This window comes from Chaetodon trifascialis, chromosome 2 (assembly GCF_039877785.1).
Source record: "Chaetodon trifascialis isolate fChaTrf1 chromosome 2, fChaTrf1.hap1, whole genome shotgun sequence".
Classification (NCBI taxonomy): domain Eukaryota; kingdom Metazoa; phylum Chordata; class Actinopteri; order Chaetodontiformes; family Chaetodontidae; genus Chaetodon; species Chaetodon trifascialis.
The window spans coordinates 8,454,228-8,476,338 of NC_092057.1; the positions used below are offsets into that span (position 1 = coordinate 8,454,228).

The window sequence follows — 22,111 nt, forward strand, 5'->3', positions numbered from 1 at the left end:
AAAGGAACTGTAAGAAAAACACAAACAAGACTGAAACAGAAAACGATGAAATAAAACAAGTGAAAGTTCACACACTGATAAAAGAACTGATGATTGGTGATCAATACAGACCGAACATCACAAACTGTCACTCAGGTGACTGCTGTCAAAGTAAAAGTGCAGCAATTCATCAGCGTTCTCAAGGTATTCAGCCATGTTTTAAGTTCATTTTAAACAACACGTGAGATTATAATAAGAGAAGTGACAGACGATCAGTCAGATTCATCCTGACACAAAGTCTGAGATCTGAGGTCAAAAAGAGAAAAATGAAAACTGAGTCTGATTCCTGTGGAGGAAAAATTCGACACTGACTGAAAGTTGGTGGAGCTAAAGTGCTACAATGAGCCAGTGAGGAAGAGGAAAACCAGCCAGCACGGTGGACGAAAAACCAACGAGATTTAAAATCTAATTTATTTATTTTCCTCAAAGCAAAGTTTGATAAAAACTGCAGCCTGATGGACATCAGTCCAGTCTTCTCTCTCTTTTAGCTCTGTGTTTGTTCTCCTCCACCTCCTGAGGGAAACATCTGCTCTGTAGCTGCTAAATCTCCACTAGCTGGTCTGGGACTGAGTCTGTCTGAAGTGAACTGAGGTGTTTTACTGCTTCTTCTCTTAAAACTAAGCTATGAAAGCGAATCAGGAGGACGTGGGGGAAGTTTCCTCATTCGACGAACCCATTAGGCCCGTCCTACCCGAAAAATATCAGCCAGCGACAGGACAATGATCCATGATGCCCCCTGTGCTCCACACCGGCTGCACTGAGCTTAAAGTGAACGTCTCTAAAGGACAGTCACCTGGAGACACATTCGAGTGTCTGCTGACGAGTCTGGAAAACAGAACCATCCACAACATCCTGCTGCCCAGAACAACCAGGCCAGTTATGACCATTGTCTTTGTTCTGGATGCTGCAGGTACTGTCAACACTGCAGGTACTAATACTGCAGATACTGTGAATACTGCAGGTACTTTGAATACTGCAGATACTGTGAATACTGCAGGTACTGTGAATATTGCAGGTACTACTACTGTGAATAAAGCCAGTCATGGGACCTGATGCAGACTCTATGCAGACGTCAGCTGGATGGACTTCCTGTTTGATCAGATGATGCCACTCTGCATGTGTGTGTGAGAGAGAGAGATGGGGGAAGGAGAGGAAGAGGAGAGGCAGCAGAATGAAGAGCGGTGGAGAGGTAGAGAGAGAGAGAGGGGGAGAGCCTGGGGTCTCTTGCCCACTGACGCATGCAGGAGCATCAAATATTCATCTCACTGCTGCAACACTGCAGGAGGAGCAGAGAGGAGGAGGAGGATGAAGAGGAGAGGAGAGGGGGAGGAGGGGGGAGAGGGCAGGAGGAGGAGGAGGAAGGGGATGAGAAAGAGAAGAGGAGGAGGAAGAGGAAGAGAAGATGAGAGGCAGAGGAGATGAGAGGAGGAGGAGGAGTTCACAGTAAATGGAGGCAGCTCACATCCTCACTGGTCTAAAAATAGCTCACAGTTCAGTCTGATAGAGAGACTTTACAAACCAATGAGAGCAGAGAGAGAGAGAGAGAGAGAGAGAGAGAGAGAGAGAGAGAGAGAGAGAGAGAGAGAGAGAGAGGCTGATTACTGACTGTCCACCAATCAAAACATCTGGACGCATTCTTTCACAATAAAAGTTTTTTCCTTCAAGCCTTCAGATCTAAAAAAATCCCCTCAGGCAGCATCGCCATCTGCTAAACTGCTGCATTAATATCATCCAATCACATCAATAATATGTAATTAGTGCTTATTGATCACTGCCATCAGGCCTCTAACAGACTACAGGCTGATCTATTGAGCTGATGTGCTGCAATGCAGCAAACACGCCCGTCTGTCTGATGGTGTATTTTCGTTATTCACTCATTTTTTAAGCAGCTCAAAGAAAAACTGAAGCATAAAAACAGCAGAAGAAAATAAAGCTAACAGTAACAGAGGATACAGAAGAACATTGGTGCCAAAAAAACAAAGAAAAAAAAGAAAAAAATGTATTGAAATTAAGAAAATATCGATTAAAAAATGGGGAAATAATCCAAATAAATGTTCATGTCTTATGACAACAAATAACATTTGATTTCAAAGACAAAATTAAAACATAAATATGACTCAAATCTTTGTCTTAATATGCTATTTCATAAGAAGACATCAATCCAATGTTTTATTTGACTTCTCTTCATTTTGTCTATCTTTAAATAATATTAATAACGAATACAAAAATATTCTATATATTTATATATTATATAATTACATAATTTAGAAATCATAAATACAAGATTTTTTTATCGGAATCAGTTTATAAGCAAGAGATTCATGATCCATAATTCAGTCTTTTATCCAAACAAAATAAAATCAAGGTTCCAGACTGCAACTAGGTTTGATAAGTCCAACAAATACTCCTCTTATTTTTATCTTTTTTAAATCATCATCGTGTTTCTGCTGCCACAACCAAAAAACAAAAAGCCCACATACAGAAGAGTTAATGGATAAAACAAAGCCAGACAGACACCTGTACTGACAGGTGAAGACACTGCAGGTTTAAACTGTTTATTAACTGTTTATTAACTGAAGGATTTCAGAGTATCTGGTTTTAGGTGGTGCTGTAGGTCCTTCTGAAATAAAACAGCACAATGTTATTTCTGTATTGATTCTGTATTAATTATCTAATTTATACCAAAGCACTCATCAGTGATGCAGTCAAGATGGAAAAAATATGAACGATTTCTGCTGCAGCAGCGACTCATAGAGGAAGTCTGGAGGCCTGAACTTCATAATTGTGATTTAAAAACATCTCCAACAACAAAGACCTATTTAATTTAGATTTAGCTGCTGGTACTGAAGTCAAAATGACGACACAAAACCTTTATTATGATGAGATTTCTAAATGTTCATTACTTCTGTTTGTGGCAGTGCTGGCCTTCCATACATTCTGCTACGATACAGAGTTTCAGGACATTTGCTGTCTTTCAGATCACAGCCCGGCCATGCTGCTGTCAGCACGGATGCTGTCAATAAAGTTTCTTACCGGCCGGACCTCTCCGGTGGTGTTGGTGTACTGCCGTGCCAGACCGAAGTCCAGCATGTAGCACTTCCTGTAGGTGGAGGGAAGCCGGCCCATTGCGAAGTTTGACTGCAGGAACAAAAGCACACAGAAACACATGACTGAGGGAGGAGGAGTCATTGACTCACCTCCTCTTAACACAGGCAGGTAACAGTATATCTGGGCCTGTTTCTCCCTGCTCACTGTCTGTAAGGATTTGATCCCTGCAGCTCTTCACTGTCTATAAACACATTTCTACAATTCCATTTTTAATGCATCTATTCATTCTGGGTCATGTGACACCACAGAAGAAATCAACGCCAGAAGACGTTTGAAGAAGAGAAGCTGAGAGGACTCGTCCTCGTCGTACCGGCTTGATGTCACGGTGCAGGAAGCCCACTGAGTGGATGGCTTCGATGGACTCCAGGATCTGCTTCCCGAGCCGCAGGGTGGTGCTCATGGTGAAGGTTCCTCTGGGCTGACTCCTCCGCAGGTCGGCCAGGTTTCGACCCTGCAGTGACACACAGATAATCGATCTAATTATAAACTCAATGACTTCCTGTTTATGGATGTTTACTGCTGTGAAATTTCCCCTCTGGGGGACTAATAAAGGCATTCTGATTCTGAAATCTAGTTGTAATAAATGTGTCATAATCATCTCCAGGAGCAGCTCGACACAGTTTGACCAACAACTACAACTCCCATGAGCCTTTGCCACAGACTGACTGTCAAAACGTCATCAGAGCCGAAGCTGCTAAACGCTAACAAAAACACTTTGTTCCTGTCCTTCACAATTAAAGCCTCCGTGGAGTCGATGCTTGCTCTGACTCACCTGAAGCTGCATGACCACATAGTTGAATTTGTCGTTTCTCCCACAGCCAATGAACTTACAGACATGGTTTTTACCTGGAAAAAAAGAGAAGAGCAGAAGTTCAAACACAACATCTGAAACCAAAAGCCACAAAAAGTCTCAATCAGTCCAATCAGCTGATCATTTATCAGTAACTCATCAATCACCTTCAGAACCATTTCAGAAACAACATGCTACTGAAACACTGTTAGTATATTAGCAACCGACCAGCACGTTCTCCATGAAGTCACATGACAAAGGCCTGCTGGGTATTTTCATGTCACAGGTTGAACCTGGACTGTGTTCGCTCAGCGGTCCAGTCGTCATGTTAAGTCCTGATAATAAATGTTCATCTGTGATTTTCTGAAGTGTTTATACTGCAGTAATATGTGTTCTTTAAGAGTGCTGAGGTAACAGATCACATGACCGCTTGTTCTAATTCAACCTGTTCTGATGATCTGTTAACTGCTTTTCCTCTGACTCTCTCTGGACTGTGTTCTGTGTACTGTGTGTACTCTGTGTACATGTGATGCACTGTGACACATTGTTGAGATACAGACCGGTTACTGATGTCTCATGACATGGGTGTCTTTGTGCTTGTGGTTAGCAATAGCTGTAAGCTAGCTTTAAGCTTGATGTGGCGTCACTGACGTGAGCGTGGATTTCTGTACGTTTTTATTTCAAGATGGCAGCGTTGGAGGTGGACTGGTCGACCAGGCTTGCCTCTACAAACGGGTTTAATACTGTTTATACGTGAACATCGTTTTGTCAAATGCTGCATGTGCAGCCATGTTTGCTCACTGACTTCTCTTCCCTCACAGTATGTTTTGTTTGTTCTACTGTTTGCACTTGTAGCTTGTGCGTGACCAGGCGAGACCAGTGGCAGAGGGTTAGTTACGTACTGTAACTCTGGACTCTCTGAGTACAGGTGTAGCTGCTCACACTCAACATTAACCAACTCTTCTTCTGCTTCTTTCAACCAGAAAACATCAGCAGGAGGTAAAAAAACTCAGTTATTACAGGTTCAATGAAAAAAAAACTGCTTATAAATAAAACTTTTCTCCAGATCCAAAAAACAAGAATAAATGAATTTCCACTCTAACTAGTTTAATACTGAGAAAAATGTCTGCTGGTTCCTTTCACAGGACGTGTCAGGTCCTTGATGAGGACAGCAGCAGAGATACTTGGTTTCCGTGTGAGAGACATCATGACTGTCATTATTTATCTATTAAACTCTTGTTGGTGAATTCTGATTCTGAATTCTCAGTCTTAACATCTTCCAGTGATTGATTAATGCTGCAGGAGCTTCAAAGCAGCGCTGATGTAGGAAAAGCTTCCTCTGCTGGCCTCATGGAAAAATCTGCAACGTCACCTACAGACCTCGTTCATCTCTGAAGTCCTCCCTCCACTGACTGCGGCTGCTTCACTGACCCTGAACAGCTTCCTGCTGGCAGCAATCAATTGATTCATTGATCATTCCTGATGTTTACAGAGCCAACAATTCACCAGTTCATCGTGAAAATGATCAGTTGGTGTAAAAGAGCAGGTTGTTGTTCAGCTGCTGTAAACTGCAGAAATTAAGGTTAAATACAACAGAACGTTGTCACTGCGGTTAATTCTGGATGGTGACTGAGTGAACCGATCAATCAGGTGCTGCCCTGACACACAACTCCTGCTGTACCTCAACAGTGTTACACCTTGTGACGTTAATGAAGAAATAATGTAAAAAAACTTCCTGTTGTTGGCCGACTGGTTGTTGCAGCCACTGCAGCGCTTTGCATTGAGGGACAGAGGTCGGACGCCCGCTGGCGATCTTTTCCGGGTATTTTTGGCACACTGTTCAGGTTCTGCTTTTGCTTGCATGCTGCAGGCTACATTTTGGTGAAATCAGCTTGTGCTGCTTGTATAGTAGGTGGATTCAAATACAGGCCTGAGTTAGTTTTTACAGGGTGGAGTCTCGTCTTTTCCCGCATCGTTTCTTGACGCCTGTTAACTAAATGTGGTTTGGAGAACTTCAATCAAAATCAATCAGAATCAATCAAATCTCTTGTCATGCGCCCCGTTATTAACAGACAGCCATGTCATGTGATCAGGACCACCGCCTGACCGCTCCGGAGGTCCGACACAAACCTGTGGATCAAAGGTAAACCGGGGCTGAACCAGGGGGGTCTGGATGTGTGTGTTGAAGGTGTCTCACCCTGCAGCTTCTTCAGCACCGCCACCTCCATCTTCAGCACCTGTTTGGGCTGCTGGGCTGACTCCACCTTCAGCGCCACGTTCTCCCGCGTCAGCAGGTCCAAGGCCTCGTAGATCTCCCCGAACCCACCCCCACCAATCTTCTTCAGCTGGGACACACATGCGGGACAGACTCTGGATCAGTTCGCCAAAGACTCGCATCAGTTTAACAGAACTGAAGGAGTCTCTGAAAGCCACCGTCAGTCGACCAATTAAAGATTTAAACCGTTTAAATTTTTCATCCTGTCTTTTTTCTTTCTCGTTGTTCCTCATCTTCTCTTCTGTTTATGCTTTTTCTCCCCTCATCACTTTGTTTCCATCTTTTCATTCATTTTTCTTTTCTTTAGCTTCACTCTACCATTCTCTCCATCTTTCTACACTTTCTACACTGATAACAAAGTGTTCCTTCACGACGGTCCTTGTTTTATCTTTCCTTCTCTTCCTTCCTTCCTTCCTTCCTTCCTTCCTTCCTTCCTTCCTTCCTTCCTTCCTTCCTTCCTCCTTTTTTACTTCCTGTCTTCCTTCATCTCCTGTTTCGTTGCCTCTTCCCTTTTTAATTTTTTCGTCCTTTCATCCCTTCTTTCTTTTGTTTTTTATTTAAGTGTATCACTGAAGTGTCTGAGCACAACTCTGAACTGTGTGTATGTATGTATGTATGTATGTATGTATGTGTGTGTATGTGTGTGTGTGTGTGTGTGTGTGTGTGTGTGTATAACCCATGTATTCCTTATGTTACACATGTGTTGTAATGTTCCACATTGTGGGGACTCGTCTTCCTCATGAGGACAAAATGTCCACACAATGTAAATCATTAAAGTTCAGGATGGTTAAGTTTAGAGTAAGTCTCCAGGAAATGAATGTTAGTCTATGTAATGTCCCCATAAATTATGTATACACTACTGTGTGTGTGTGTGTGTGTGTGTGTGTGTGTGTGTGTGTGTGTGCACGCGCATGTGTGTGAGTGTTGGAACTCGGCGGTTCAGTGGAGACACTAAATTGATCAGTGAAGTGCGAACAGCCTGCAGGCTGGACGCTGCGATCCGATTGGCTCAGGCAGGAGCTGCATTATGTAACTTGTCATTTCAGGAAGCATTTATTTTATGCGTATTAGCCCTTTAACGAGCAGTCACGTGTGTGTTAAATGACTGTTTGTTTTCTTTTTCCCTTCCAGCCTGTTTCACTTCATCTGAATAACAGCCAGCCTGCAGAGCGAGCATCCGTCAGTCTGCCTCATCACCTTCACGGTTCAGACGAAGGTGTGTTCTGTTCAGGTGGAGGAGCAGCTGACCGCAGGCCGCTGCTGAGCTTCATCCATCCTAAACTGTCCACTTTTGTTCTCCTGTTTTACGTTTTCCTTAAAAACACTGAAGCATGCTGGAGTCCTTGAATGCACCATCAGACAGAGTTGTGAGAAAAGTACATAAAAAAATTAATAAATAATAAAACACTCAAATCAAAACAGAATAGTTGATATCAAATGAAATGATACAACTAAAATCTGCCTAAAAAAAATGACTAAAAACTGAAGTTAGACGCTTTTAAGCTGCACAACACAATCTGTAAACCGAGCTGGGGGAGGAGGAGGAGGGGAAGGAGGAGGAGGAGGAGGAGGAGGAGGACATTTCCTGACTCACCACTTTCCATCGGTCTTTGACCATGCAGTTTGGCGGCAGGATGTCGGCCTGCTCGGACGTCCCGTTCATGTTGGCGTTGTCCTGGAGGCCGGGGACTAGGCACTGCATCTGCCAGCTAGACAGAACACGAGCAGCTCCCAGCTTAAAAGAGCCATTTATCTGAGGAGGAAGGAGGCACAACATTCAGTACATTCAAAGCACCAGCTCTGCACTGGGAGACTCCCAGTCCTCCCATAGTCCTGTGCTGGGACAGTCGCAGCAGTCCAACATAACAACAGGCACTAGAGATGGCTGGCTGCCATGAGAAGCCATTCTTCAGCTGGATCAGGCTACAGGCCGGTGGAGGTGGGGGTGGGGGTTGGGGTGTGATGGTATTTGCAGTAACTGGAGCAAATATCATGGTGCAGAGGAAGCAGCCGACACTCTGCCCTCATCCTGACCGCCGCCCGCTGGTGTCAACCCTGGCCGCCCATCAGAGATCAGAACGGGTCGTCTGAACTAACGACCGCCAGCACGGCGCAGGAAGGCATCCAGACACCGTGTGTGCAAGTCAGAGGAAGAGGTTGACAGGAAGGGAGCGCTTTGAGAGACAGGTGATAGCACTGTCAGGGGTTAGCTTAGCTTAGCATAAAGACTGGAAACAGGGGGAAATAGCTAGCCTGGCTCTGTCCAAAGGAGTGTTTCTTGCTTGCAGTCCATCACCGTGACACCATGATGCTGAGCAACAGTGAGCTTTGGAGGTGCTGGCAGGTGTTTACTGGCTGCTTCCTGTTTCCAGGCTTCATGCTAAGCTAACATCTGCCAGAGGGGTCACTGATGCTGCTAACGGCTTGGTACTGAACCTCAGCGCTTAAGACTGGAGTGTGTGTTTAACTGAGCATCAAACATGCTGGCGTTAAATGTCTGTAATCAGCACTTTACTCTGCAGGTCTGAGGAGGTTTAACAGAAAAAGAGCTAGAGGATGAAACGCGTTCCTAAAGATAGTCCAGAGGAAACAAAAACAATGATCAGCAGTCACTGCTTCACCTCCTGATGGGGGCACCAATTCACCTTGAAGTGCAGTGATCAATGACTTGTTCACTGATTGTTTCATCAGAGAAGCTATCCATGACCCTGAAAAATGGTCATTTTGCCCTGACTAACAGCTGGCAGGTAGTGTACATTCCCATGTTGAGCAGCGCTCCCAACAAGCTCCATACAGGAAACAGCTGGACTGATGTTGGAGCTGGAGGAGCTTGTTGGGGACCAAACAGCCTGGGAATGAGCTGTGCCTGACAAGGCAAGCTCAGGGGAAGGAAACATCTGAGAGGCCTCTCCATAAAGACTAAAGACCTTGGTTTGTTGAGGTCAACGCTTGATCTTTTTGGTGGTTGCAGTAAATGTGATGATTTGATGTGGAGAAGGTGGACGGTCAAATTCAAGTCTAAATTTCAGTTTTCTGTCGGACACTCTGGCGCATCACGTGCAGATCGGTTCAAGTTAATTATCACACCGACAAATCCTGGACGAGCTGACTGGTCTGGACTGAACCACCATGAACGCTGCTGCTGAGCACGAGATGTGGATCAGAGGTGGAGGATGTGGAGGTCCTGTTCCTCTGCAGGCTGCATGTCACAGCTGCTGTCTAAACTACAGTCATCCGTCAGCATCCATCACATCCCTAAAATCCGGCTCTGACGTCTGCCATGAATGGTTACCGGTTTTCGGTGGATTCGTGGGGGAAACCTTAAGTTCAGAGTGGTGCATGTCAGACCCCAAAGCATGCTGTTCTGCATGCAATGCCACGGGCCGTCATCAGTGCATGCACAGCTCAGGCGTACTGCGGATATAATGGAGAGTGTCCGCTGTGTTTCCAGTCAGACCAGCTCTGACAGAGGACTGGACGGACTGGGAAGGAGGGGAGGAGGCTTCCCTGCACCTGCAGTGATACAGCTCTGCTACACCATCATCACCATCATCGCCATCACCGGCTGACCAGTGACCAGCAGCTGGGAGTCACTGTAACACTGGAGATGAAGTGAAACCTGCTGCAGGCCCCAACACGCTGCTGAGACGCCAATCACTGCAGAGGGCGGGACCACAGAGCTCCCCTGAACACACTGCGACCGTCTTACACAACAGCCAATCGCAACGCCTGGAACAGAGTAATACTGCAGTACAAGTACGATAGGTTGTTGTACAGAGCTGGTTCATACAACAAAGTATATTTTAGTAATGTGTTATCAAACCTCTGTATGATCACATGTCATAGTACTGTGTAGTACTTTTGCAGCCTAGTTTATATATAAATACACAAATCATTGTAATTCTACACTGAGTTATTCACCAGTGAATGTAAATTCAGTAAATTATTGTTTGTACACAGAAATTTTAGAACTCTGATCTAAAGACTCTGTCAAACATCAATCAATCAGACGGTGATCAGCTGATCTGATCATAAAACTGTCAATATATTTAATGTTTGTCCTCATCAGCTTCATTGATTTCTGTAAATATCTGCTTATTGTGAGTCTGATGCAGCAACACGTTTCACAGACTGGGAAAGATGTGGAACGCAAAAACACCTGTTTGGAACATTCCACAGGTAAACAGGCTGATTGGTAACAGGTGAGAGGATCATGATTGGGTATGAAAGGGACATCCTGGAAAGGCTCAGTCGTTCATAGAGGATGGAGCGAGGTTCACCACTTTGTGAACACATGGCTGGATGAAGGAGATGAACACATGAAGCTGCTGTTTGATAACTGATGATTGATTCTGGGTTATTGACGTTTTACAGAGTTCAGACTTTTAGATTCAGGGTTGTACAAACATTCATATGACGTCATCAGATCGCTGAGCTTTGGGTCACTTACCCAATTATGTGTGTAATACAGTACAACGCAGTACTGTATAAAGCAGTACTGTATAATGCAGTACTTCATCATATATGCAGTATCTGAGCCCATGGCGGCAGGGGGCAGATAGTGGCCTGTGGGCGAAATGTGGCCCTCTGACCAATAACTGTGGGTCCCTGATGAAGTCTTCTCTTTTGTAGTTTATATGAAGTATTTTACTTATTGTTCTGGAGGTAGCAGTAGTAGAACTATCGTATTATAGTTCAGTATTACTTTGACTTTGTTGTCATTTGCATGTTAACGCTGGAGTGTAAACGAGCGTCAGAGAGAAGCTTTGCGGTCCAGTAGCGTCTCAGCAGCACAAACATCCTGACAGACACTTTCTCAACCTTCAGACCTCAGTCTGCTCTTCTTCTTCATCACCTACTCATCTGTTACTGGGGGGGGAGGGGGGGGGGGGTGCTCTGCCAGAAGCCGGGTTTGCATCATTCCAGGTTTGATCTGATGAAGTCAGTCAGAGCTCACCATAGTTCTGAGCTCCCGGAAAACCTGACGGCTTACAACAAATCCTGAGCGGGACAAAACCCTTCCTGTTCCTGTGTTAGCCTACAAGCCAAAACAGAGGGCACAGTTAACCAAGACAGGGGGAGGACAACAGCCGTCCGACACACAGGCTTGTGACATCACAGGGGGCGGGGCCTTTGTACACCAGGTAAAAGAACAACAGCTTGAGACCTGAACAGAACGGTTTCACCTTTTTCATGTGAGGCCACTTTCACCAAAACACTGTTCGTTCACCGAGAGGAGCGATGCTGTGCTGCTCCCCAGAGGAGGAACCACAGGGAGTCTGAGGATGGACGCTAGCTGACTGTCCCCAGAGGAGGAACCACAGGGACTCCAAGGACAGACGCTAGCTGACCACGTCTGAAGTCTGACATCCATAAACTGAGTCTACAGCTGTGATCTTCATACTGTGTCAAAGATTCAAACTGTTCATATGAAACAAGGAGATGTAAGAATGTTCGGTTTAACTGCGCTAACCGCTAACATGCTAACACTAGCCACTCACATCCTGCTCTCTGTACTGAATTGTCATTGAATCAGAAGGAACGGGGAAAGAAGCTGGTGCGTTAGCTCAGACGCTAATGGGACAACAGGCTCTAAATGAACTCGGACGCTCGAAGCTGAGCTGAAAGTGTTTTGGTGAAGGTGGAAAGAAGGAGAATAAAAACCACTCGATAATTTCATGTTCAGTATCTGAGTCCAGGTGTTGACGCAGGTGAGTCATGTGACTAAAAAACACCACAAGTTACACATTTAGATGCAAAACAAGCTCTGCCATCACATCCATAAAGAAAGTCACAAAATAAACATCGTCAGCTGACTGTCGTTACTAGTGTTTTTGTTTTTGTCCAGAATTCAAGCAGCATGTTGGTGAGAACGTTTATTTGTACCTAAATCCATCAATCCTTCATCAATCCAACAAAAGAAAGGAAGAAATAAATTATGCCGTAATTAAAAAACATTAAACACTGACACTCAGATCAAACAAACAACAAACGTGTCAAATAAAATTCACACTTTCAAACTTTAGTGAAACTCCTGATTTGCAGGAAGCAAAAAATGTGACTCGTGCTTTTATTTTGTGAAGATTTGTTACTGTCAATGGTTTGGTATTCGTTCTCTGTTCTTTGGGTTTTTGGCTCAGTTGTAATTCCATATATGGAAACAACATCCGATTCCTCCAAAATAAAATGGTTTAATTCATCACTTAAAGTTTAAATGTGAAAACAGCAGATGATGAAAAACATTTAAGTCCAGATCTAAAAGTTTGTAAAACTTTTAGATTTTGATCATTAATAAAATTCATAATTAAAAAATTAACCTAAAAGTTTAATGAAACTTTTCATTTCTGACCAACGTGTTTTTGTTGTTTGATGTCCATCCATCCATTGTCTATACCCGACTATCCCTTTTCGGGGTTGGAGCCTATCCCAGCTGTCAACGGGCGAGAGGCGGGGTACACCCTGAACCGGTTGCCAGCTGATCGCAGGGCAACACATACAAACATACAACCATTCACACTCACACCTAAGGACTGGTCTGTGGGAGGAAGCTGGAGTGCCCGGAGAAAACCCACGCATGCACGGGAAGAACATGCAAGCTTCTCACTGAAAGGCCCTGCCCGCCCCGGGGATCAAACCAGCGACCTTCTTGCTGTGAGGCACACGCACTACCTGCTCTCTACCGTGCTGCCCGTTGTTTGATGTTTTTGTTGACATTTATCTGAGTTGTTCATTGTTTGCTGTCGTTCTGTTTTTTTTTTATTTTGGCACAAAAGTTCTTCCGTACTTCCACCTTTAGACGAATTATTACTATTAAGATTATTATTCTAATTATTGTTATTGTTCTGAAATGAAGCTGCGCTGAGTCTCAATGATTGAATGAATGTTTCATCGACACTTCCGCTGTGGTCCAGCGCCCCCCCCCCCCCCCCCCCCCCCCCCCTTCTCCGCATCTCCCATATTGAATCTTTTCTCTGCAGTGCACTGTCATGTTCCCGTGTGCGCATGCGCACCATCGCATCCTGCCGATCAATAAATCTGGCCCGGACTGACCCGAGTTATGAATCAAAGATCGTTACGGTGACACAGTCCCGATCGGTCCTGGTCTACATGAGCCCTCGTTCTGATCAAACATCTCGGACACGGATCAATAATTTCACTTCCGTTCACGCATCACTGCGAGACACACGCGCGCACGCACACACACACACACACACACACACACACACACACACACACACACACACACACACTGATCTCTGTAGTCCGGGCCAGATCTGGTCCGGATCGGGCCTACCTGGCGCACCGTCCGCTCCTTTTCCGCCTTTTGGGAATCTTCATCTGGGATTTTATTTCGGCACAAAACGTCCTGGTCCAGAAAACCCACCGTTCCTCTCAAAGGGGGCCGGGGTTGGGCCTCAGACTCCCGCAGGACTAAACCACCATTTATTTCTCCTCTAACAGTCCCCGATACCAAAACAGACCGGGTCCGTCCTCAGGCCGACCGTCCGGTGCACATCGGACTTGCTGCAGGACTGGGACGCACCGGGTCCAGAAAGAATCAAAAAACGGATTATTATCCCCCTCAGAGTCCAGGAGTGCTCATCAAAACCCCGCTCCGCTGCTGTCCGGGTCCGGGTCCTCCTCCGGTTCTCCGCTGCTGCAGCTGAAGAGGAGGAGGATGCACACTAACCCTCCTCCTGCTGGACCGGATCCGGGAGTCAAACCCGGGACGAAATCAGATCCGGAAACCCGGCTGAGGCGGACCCGGGCCGACTGTCAGAGGCGGTCTGTGGGTGTCAGGTTCTCCGGCTCCAGCCTGTTTGTCCGCACTGCAGCTCCGCATCCACCCGCGTCAAATGCACGTCACCCGACACCACCACAACATCCGGTCAATACTTTCACAATAAAACTCCAGCTAATGAACGCGTCGTCGCCTCCATGAGCTCAGAATAAAGTTTTACTGCTTAAACGTTATTCACTTTTTTCCATTGTTGTTAAATATTTGTTATTGTTATTATTATTGTTGTTTCTATTATCTGTTTATTGACTTCATTTCAACTTGTGTGACAGATCAGTGACTGATCAGATTTACAGACAAAATTTAAGGTCAATTTAAGTTACGAAGAAACAATCTCACAAACATCTGTCCACAGCTGAAGACTCTTCACATGTGAGAAACAGGAAGTGGACATGATTTCACTTCACAGATGAATTTAACATCAGGACAGTTTCTGATTCATTTTGGGACTTTGAACTAATCCTTCAGCTCTACTTTCCTTTATTCAAAATTTAGATTTTATCAAACCTGAAGCTTTAACATTAGAAACCAACATGTCACCTTCAAAGTAAAAGTACGGGGTTTAGTGTAGTACATGAAACTGCCTCCTGACACTTAATACAGATCAAGTTCGGATGTTTTTTGTCCTCATGACAAAAAACATACAGATCAAGTTCGGATGTTTTTTGTCCTCATGTTTGACCCTGAAGGCACCACAAACCTTCAGACCAGTTCAGACCTTCTTTAACTGCAAACAGGAAACTGAGTTTTATCAAACCGTTTTTCAGTTTTCCAGTTTCTGTAAGACGAGATTAAATAAACGAATGAATTTCTGATGAGATTCTTTCGTTTTTGTCTTTACTGTTTTTCATTAGATTATGATGAGGCACTGTTCACAGTCTGATCAATATTAATTATTTCTCAATAACCTGAAACGTGACATCGCTCGAGAAATTCACTGAACACAAATATGACGTGTCCTGTTGATCCTGTTTGTCCTGTCAGGTCACTCACAGTGATGAAAAGTAATGAAGTACATTTGCTCAAGTACAAGTTTGAGGTACTTGTACTACATGAGAATTTTAAATATATACTTCTGTATATTTCTACACGTCTTTGGGCTCGTTGGCAGTTCCACCAAAGACACAAAGCTCGAAACTGTGAGAGGCAAAAGTCTCAACATTTCACCAAAATCAAAGAGAAAAGTCCAGAAACTGGGACCCTCAGATTGATCTGCTGACCCTTTAGAGGGGCCCAACCCCGAGGTTGAGCCCCACTGGCTGCAACCCTCAGCTGACAATACTAATGTACTTTTACTACATGACGCTGACAGTACTACAGTACTGATCATCATAGTAAAAAGTTAAAATCAGCTCCATCTTTTCAAAATACTGCTTTTGATAATAATCCAATAATATTTTGTAAATGAATACATTCATTGTGTGTAATGAGTACTTTTACTTTTGAAACTTTGAATCTTGATTTAATGATCTGTGGAGTGAATGTGAGAAACTCTTCTCTGGCCAGTTTATCACCACTGATGCTGTAAAACAGGAAATGAAGTATTCAGGAAGTTGATGGGCTCCTCACTACTTCCTGTCCTCCTGCCATCATTTTCTAAACTGAATTCTAAGACTTTTATGCATTTGTTTCTATATTTTTTGAGCTGTCTTATATGATCGATGATATTGATGATATATGATTTTGAAAATATCGACCGGATGCTGTGAGCTTATTGTTTCTGTCCTGACTGACGCTCCTTTCTCTCAGATCACACAATAACAGCTGAGGGCGACAGGCGGCGCTGTTCAGTCCCACCCTTTAACCAGCACCTGAACGCCCCATCCTCCCCTTCATTTACCGTCTTCTAATGTTGTTCAGTTGATGTCACACCGGCTCAGCCCAAGACCAAGACGGATCCGGACTAACGACGGTTCCAATAAAACACAAAATACGACACTGATCCGACATCCTGTGGCCTCAGAGGCTGCATGCGGGCGCGCGCTCACACACGCACACACACACACACACACACACACACACACACACACACACACACACACACACACACACACACACACACACACACACGCTCCTCGGCATCATGTCGCTTCGCTTCGCACTCCTGTTCGATGTTCGCTTCGCTCCACTGCCTCGCTTCGTTTCTGTGAATCTGATACTCGTTTGTTTTCTTACCTGATAGTTGTTTTCTGTCCGGAGACGAGCAGCATCCTCCACCCTCTGAGCTCCATGTCTCCAGCATCAGCACCACACACACACACACACACACACACACACACACACACACACACACACACACACACACACACACACACACACACACACACACACACACACACACACACTCCCTCGGTGTTTCCATGTCACAGCGGCAGCTCCACGGCGCCCCCTGCTGACCTGGAGTCTGTTCAGAGGCATTCAGCTTCATGCAGTAGAAATACCTTCAGCTTCAGGTACTACGTCATATACAGTTAGCCAGTTTAGTCCAGAGGGGCTCAACCTCGGGGTCGGGCCCCTCCAAAGGATCAGCAGGTCAATCTGAGGGGTCGTCAGATGATTGAAGTAGAAAAAACAAAGTTCTGGTACACAAACGTGGTTTCAGCTGTTTCAGTGAAGTATTGATCACTGAGTTCAGAGGAGAAAAGTTTGTTTCTGCTTTAATTTGCTGTTTAAAGTTTTAATTCAGCTTCCTTCTATTAATGGTAATAAAAACTCGTAACTCCCAACAGAAAGAGAAAGATTCACGTTTTTGGTTAATTTCCTTTTTTTCTATCGTTTTCACCAGTTTTATTGATAAAATATGAACAATCTCAACTTTATTTCCCTTTACAAACAAACATTCTCATTACTGTCGCAGGTGGACTAACGACAGTTTTAGCCTAAATTTAAACTTTACATTTGATTTTAATTTACAGTCTGAATGTTCGCTGTTTGATTTTCTCTGTGAAACCTCTGTTGTTGTTGTTGTTTGTTGCTGCCAAACAGAAAACACAAAGAGAAAAACTTCCCACAGATCAATGAAAATGTTCTTTATGTGAAAATACTGTTTTGTGTTTGAGCAGGACAGAAATATAAAAATGAAAGTGGAAACATTTCTCTGAGTAAAAAACATGGAAACCGTGGACTCTGGTCTCTGTCTCCTCCGCCTGTCCATGATTGATTAGGCAGAGCTGAATGTCGGGTTTGTAAAGTTTCCACTGGTCGAGGCTTCGGGATCGTTCTCAGCAAAGTCTTCGGGGTCGAGATCGGCCTCGAACATCCGCTGCAGCAGAGCATCCACCGTCCGATACCCTAAGGACAAACACACGAAGTCAGCTCCAATAATGAATACTGATGATCAATACTGATAATCAATACAGTGATCGGCTGAGAGCAGGAGCACAGGACAATCTGTCTGTCTCTGTTCAAGGAGCAAGTTTCAACATGAAGACATGAGGACACGAAAACATGAAGACACAAAGACATGAGATCAAAGTGATGTCACACAGTTTAGTGTTGACCTGCAGGAGGCGCCACTGCATACGTACTTCCTGATTGGGTGCTGCATCAGAGTGAGCGTAGTTTGATCGTCAGTGAAGTTCACGTTTTCACTGTCGGCTCGTTCGAAAGGAGGCGTCAGATTGACTCTTAAATGATTAAAAATCCTAAATCATCAGCTGCAAATGACTGATTCCAAATCCGTAATTCAGTAAAAATCTCACAAAGCTGAATTTCACCCAACATTTCAACAGCAGCTCATTTAAAACGCTCAGCTGCAGCCAATCAGATCTAATCTGAGGTCAGTTTGAGCATCTGCTCTAAAAGCTGCTGGGATCATCTGATGCTGCGTTCGCAGTCATCCAGTAAGTTTGACTGCCAGCAGTGAACCTTTGAAATGTTCTTTCCTACAAACAGCTGTTCTCTGGTTCTTTAACCTGCTCATGGTCAACATCCCAGAATAAGTGTCCGCTGTCACAAACACTGGTTCTCGCTGAGTGTTCTGCTCGGACTCATTTTTACTTTTTGAAGCGATCTTAAACATCAGCGCAGGTTTGTTGTTTGCTGACTGGCCAGGTCCCTGGTCGTTGTCCATGGTTTCCATGGCGTTCACCAAATTATCCTCCAGATTCTCCCTGAGGGACAAAAAACAGACGATTATCAGACGTTTGTTTAGTTTCATGAAGAATTCATATGAAGATGTTCAGGACCAATTAGAGAGCAGCACAGCAAACAAATCATCCTTCATCTGAAGTGATGACAAACAGCTTCAGTGATGAACGAGTGAATACACTGAACATGATGATCGACTGAAAGTTTATCAGGCTGGAAACTCACGAAGCTCTTCAGAGGCTCACTGAACGTTTGATCGTTTAATCATTTGATCATTTTATTGTTTTATTATTTGATCGTTTTTTCGTTTTATTATTCTATGGTTTTGTTGCTTAATCATTTGATCGTTTGTTTCTTTCTTTCCTTCCATCTGAGCAGCTATGGTTTCACTTCATTTCTGTTGAAATGATCCATCACTGTCAGATTTTAGGAAGCTTTGTTTTGTGCTCAAACATCATTAACAGAGAGGTGAACGGTGTGTTCACAGACACTCGGACATCTGAGACCTGATCAATTTACAGTCAATTTAATCTGACGTACAGTCAGCGCTCGTCTCCTCCTACATTAATGTGTCTTTATACTGTGTGGGTGTGTGTGTGTAATCATGTCTCGCGGTTGATTGGCAGGTCCTAGTTGTCATGGTAACGCACTGTGCCACAGCCAGCTCCAGCTCCTCGATCTTCCTCTCCAGAGAAGTCTGCAGATCGCTCTTGTCCACTGAGTACTCCACAAAGAATGCCTCAAGGACGAATGCCACGAAGATGCTGAGGGACAACAGGAAGTGATGCGTCATCAGCGGAACACAGATCACATCATCACAATATAGTAGACTGGGAGGGCAGGACTAACGCAGAATCATGTGACGTGAATGGAGTTAATGAAAACACAGAAAACTGAAGAAGAGACTGAATCTAAACAAACTAAAAGCGTTTCTGCGACTGAGGGTGATGAAGATGATGATGAAGATGCGGTGATGCCTTACTTGATGATGACGATGACGACGAGAATGTGGAAGAGGACGAAGAAGATCCTGGCCGACACGTGTGTGACGGAGGCGAAGCCGCTGCTGAGAAGTGAAGCAATGTTAAGAGAAACACGAAGCGAGAGATTCGGAAAGATTCAGGAATCTGAGACGAGTTTTATTTTTCAGATTTTTCATTTGGAGGATATCGTGCCACTGGTTGACCACGGTGAGCTCCACCAGCAGGATGAAGGAGGACACCACGTTATTGAAGTTGTTCTTGCAGTAGTTGAGCTGTGCGAAGGCCGTGCCCTTCAGCAGAGGGTTTCCACAGTACGCCTTCCCCGGGTCGCTGGAGCCCTCCTCATAAAACTTCACCTTCCCTTTGAACAGCTCCATCCCCACCATGGCAAAGATGTAGTACACCACCTGAGGAAGAGGAGCCGGCTTCACTACCTGGATGCTAAGCTATTAGCCAGTTAGCAGCACGGCTGTATGGACGGCAGTGTATGTCAACAACGATCAGATGATTGTGATGAAATATGGTTCAGACGTTCACGATAAATTGTAATAACTTCACTGATCCTCTCACTTTTATCTAGCGCCACCATGAGGTCGACATTTTAATGTGTCCAACACCTTGGTTAAGACCAAATACCTGCAGAACTGACATTAATTAGCATATGTTAACATGCTAACATGCTAAAATAAGAACACGGTAAACGGTATGCCTGCTAAACATCAGCAGGTTAGTGTTGTCATTGTGAGCGAGTTAGCATGGCGATGTTAGCATTTAGCTCAGAGTACCACTACCTCACAGTGCTGCTAGCGTGACTGTAGACTCTGGGTTTGGTTATTAAACCTCAGCTCTTCAAACATGGACGACTTCTAGGCTTTTTAGGGACAATACACCTTTTTTAAATGCCTGACGACATATTTCAACAGACACCTTTCTTTCATCTGCTATCAGCAACTCACAATGATCAGCTGTCCAAATGTGAGGATCGCTGGTCCAATCCGGATCAGGGTGTTGATGATTGTGCGAAACCTAACAGGGAACACATTCAGACAGGAAACAGACATGAACGCAAGACAAACGAGTGCTTACGCATAACAAAGTATCCTGCCAAAGTAAGAGTTGAGTCAAACAACACATTTCCTTTATCTCATCCCAGGTGACCCATCATTGCTATGGTTACCTACAGGTTAATATACGTACCTTGAACAATGATTCAGAACTACAACCATGTTTACAGTAGGCACCTGCCAGCCAATCAGAGACAAGACTTTTTCAAAGGTATAAATCATCAAACCTTTTGATGCTGTCCACCACCCGGATCAGTCTGAGGACTCGCAGGATGAAGACGATGTCCAGGATCTGACGGCTGGTGTAACCCCCCGCTACAACAGGACGGGGACATTCGTTTAGAAAGACAGATTTATTGTGAAAGGAGGGACGTTTGTGTCCACAGCTCAAATGAAGACATGGACACGTGGTAAAATATACAAATGTTCATTAAAACTGCAAACATGAAGCAATGAAAAACTGCATCAAGTCGCTTCAAATGACTGACTGCACGAGCTTGATGCTTTTTGATATGATGAGTCTGTGTGTAAACTGCAGAGGATCCGGTACAGATCCATGTGGATCCCCCTTATTTATTTTATTCTGGTTGGTTTGAGACCATCAGTACAGGTCATCTGTGTTCTGTCACACAAACATGAATGAAACCACAACATCCAAACAGTGTTTGGCTAATAGTGATGACCTTCACGGTGCCAGAAGGACAAATAATAACGTTTATGATGAACTTCTGCAGCTAACAATTATTTTGTTGAATCTGCTGATTGTTTCTAGTTGAGGGTCAGGGCGGAGGGGACCGACCCCCAGCTGCTCAGGCTGCTTCAGCACTACGTTAGATCTTTGTGATTCTGCTTCTACATTGAGCTGTTTCACAGCGACAAACAGCTGAACAGAAATCTAACAAACAGCACTGACATGATTTCAAGGCAGAGTTGATGATTGTGGCGATGAGGGCAGAGATGACGATGAGGGTGTCAAACCTGAAAGCAGAAAACAAACATCAGAAAACAAACATTTAAAATGGAATTAATACTTTCCTTCAACAGCAATGATGCTGAAAGCAGAACCAGCGTTAGCCGCAAACGAAGCTAATCGTCTTTCACTGTTTGAGTTCACACGAAGTCAGTCGCCCCAGTGGTCACTGGTGGTATTGCAACAAATAAACCCTGTGCAGCCCAAAAAGCTTTTTCCCCAAAGACCTCCACTATAAAAGAGACGTATGCAAACTGTTGACAGGACATCTCCAACTGCAGAGAAGCTCAGTTATCAGTTATCACTCTTCTGTGTTTTTAAGCCATGGAGAGCGTTTCTTTGTAGATCTTTCCGAGAGGCTGGAGAAGAGAGACATCCTGACGACAAAGCAATGACTGAGCTACAGAGCATGTGCAATGAGCCGGCGACCTGGAAGCAAACCCAGAGTGTTTATTATCTTTGAGTCCGGTTCCTACAAAACATCCAGGAAACCAACAAGCATCTCTGACTGAAGTCACTGCAGCCTCAAAGCTCGCCAGCAGGGGGCGCTGCAAAAACAAAGAGCTGCAGCAAAGAGTTTCAGATGGCGAACACGCTCAGTGTCCACTTTATTAGGTACACCTGTGCAATCGAACACAATACAGATGTTCATAGAGAAATTCTGTGATGATCCGTTTTTGTCCGATCAGCTTCATGTCTGAGCGCTGAGCTTGTCGTTTGAGCTGCTGCCGTACTGGACTGCATTACCTTCAGAGGTGTTTCTAATGTTCTGACAACCTGCCATGAACAGTGAAAACAAACAAACAGAAACACGTCTCGGCAGAATGTGGTCCAGTACAACCTGTGGTTCCATCGGACAGGTGACCTCACAAAGAGATGACTGAGAGTCTGAAAGAAAAAACTGAACCTGATCAGATGTTTCTTCCTCAGTGGAGCTTCTTCAGTTTTTGTCTTTTACTATTTTTATCTTTTGTTTATGGTCCTTGTTTTGACTT

General features: G+C 44.4%; 2 protein-coding genes across 4 annotated transcripts in view; both read right to left on the reverse strand.

Moving 5' to 3' along the window:
- Nucleotides 1-16,293, reverse strand: part of ttbk1a (tau tubulin kinase 1a) — a 42,349-nt gene extending 26,056 nt beyond the window's left edge. Inside the window, exons 1-6 of one of the 2 annotated variants that reach the window (XM_070972585.1) lie at nt 16,186-16,293; nt 7,807-7,965; nt 6,135-6,282; nt 3,920-3,993; nt 3,458-3,598; nt 3,073-3,177 (exon numbers count right to left, since the gene is read on the reverse strand). In XM_070972585.1, coding sequence (XP_070828686.1) covers nt 3,073-3,177; nt 3,458-3,598; nt 3,920-3,993; nt 6,135-6,282; nt 7,807-7,914 — 576 coding nt within the window. In that variant the 5' untranslated portion in view covers nt 7,915-7,965; nt 16,186-16,293. Of the gene's footprint in view, nt 1-3,072; nt 3,178-3,457; nt 3,599-3,919; nt 3,994-6,134; nt 6,283-7,806; nt 7,966-13,506; nt 14,193-16,185 lie in introns of those variants that run through there. The other variant, XM_070972593.1, reaches the window with a different exon arrangement.
- Nucleotides 16,294-16,781: 488 nt separating this feature from the next.
- tpcn3 (two pore segment channel 3) overlaps nt 16,782-22,111 on the reverse strand; it is a 29,056-nt gene continuing 23,726 nt past the window's right edge. For both annotated transcript variants that reach the window (XM_070990746.1, XM_070990738.1), the window contains 8 exons: nt 21,060-21,124; nt 20,374-20,461; nt 20,039-20,108; nt 19,270-19,489; nt 19,082-19,172; nt 18,750-18,863; nt 18,010-18,122; nt 16,782-17,301 (listed from right to left, as the gene is read on the reverse strand). In XM_070990746.1, coding sequence (XP_070846847.1) covers nt 17,171-17,301; nt 18,010-18,122; nt 18,750-18,863; nt 19,082-19,172; nt 19,270-19,489; nt 20,039-20,108; nt 20,374-20,461; nt 21,060-21,124 — 892 coding nt within the window. In that variant the 3' untranslated portion in view covers nt 16,782-17,170. The remainder of the gene's footprint in view (nt 17,302-18,009; nt 18,123-18,749; nt 18,864-19,081; nt 19,173-19,269; nt 19,490-20,038; nt 20,109-20,373; nt 20,462-21,059; nt 21,125-22,111) is intronic.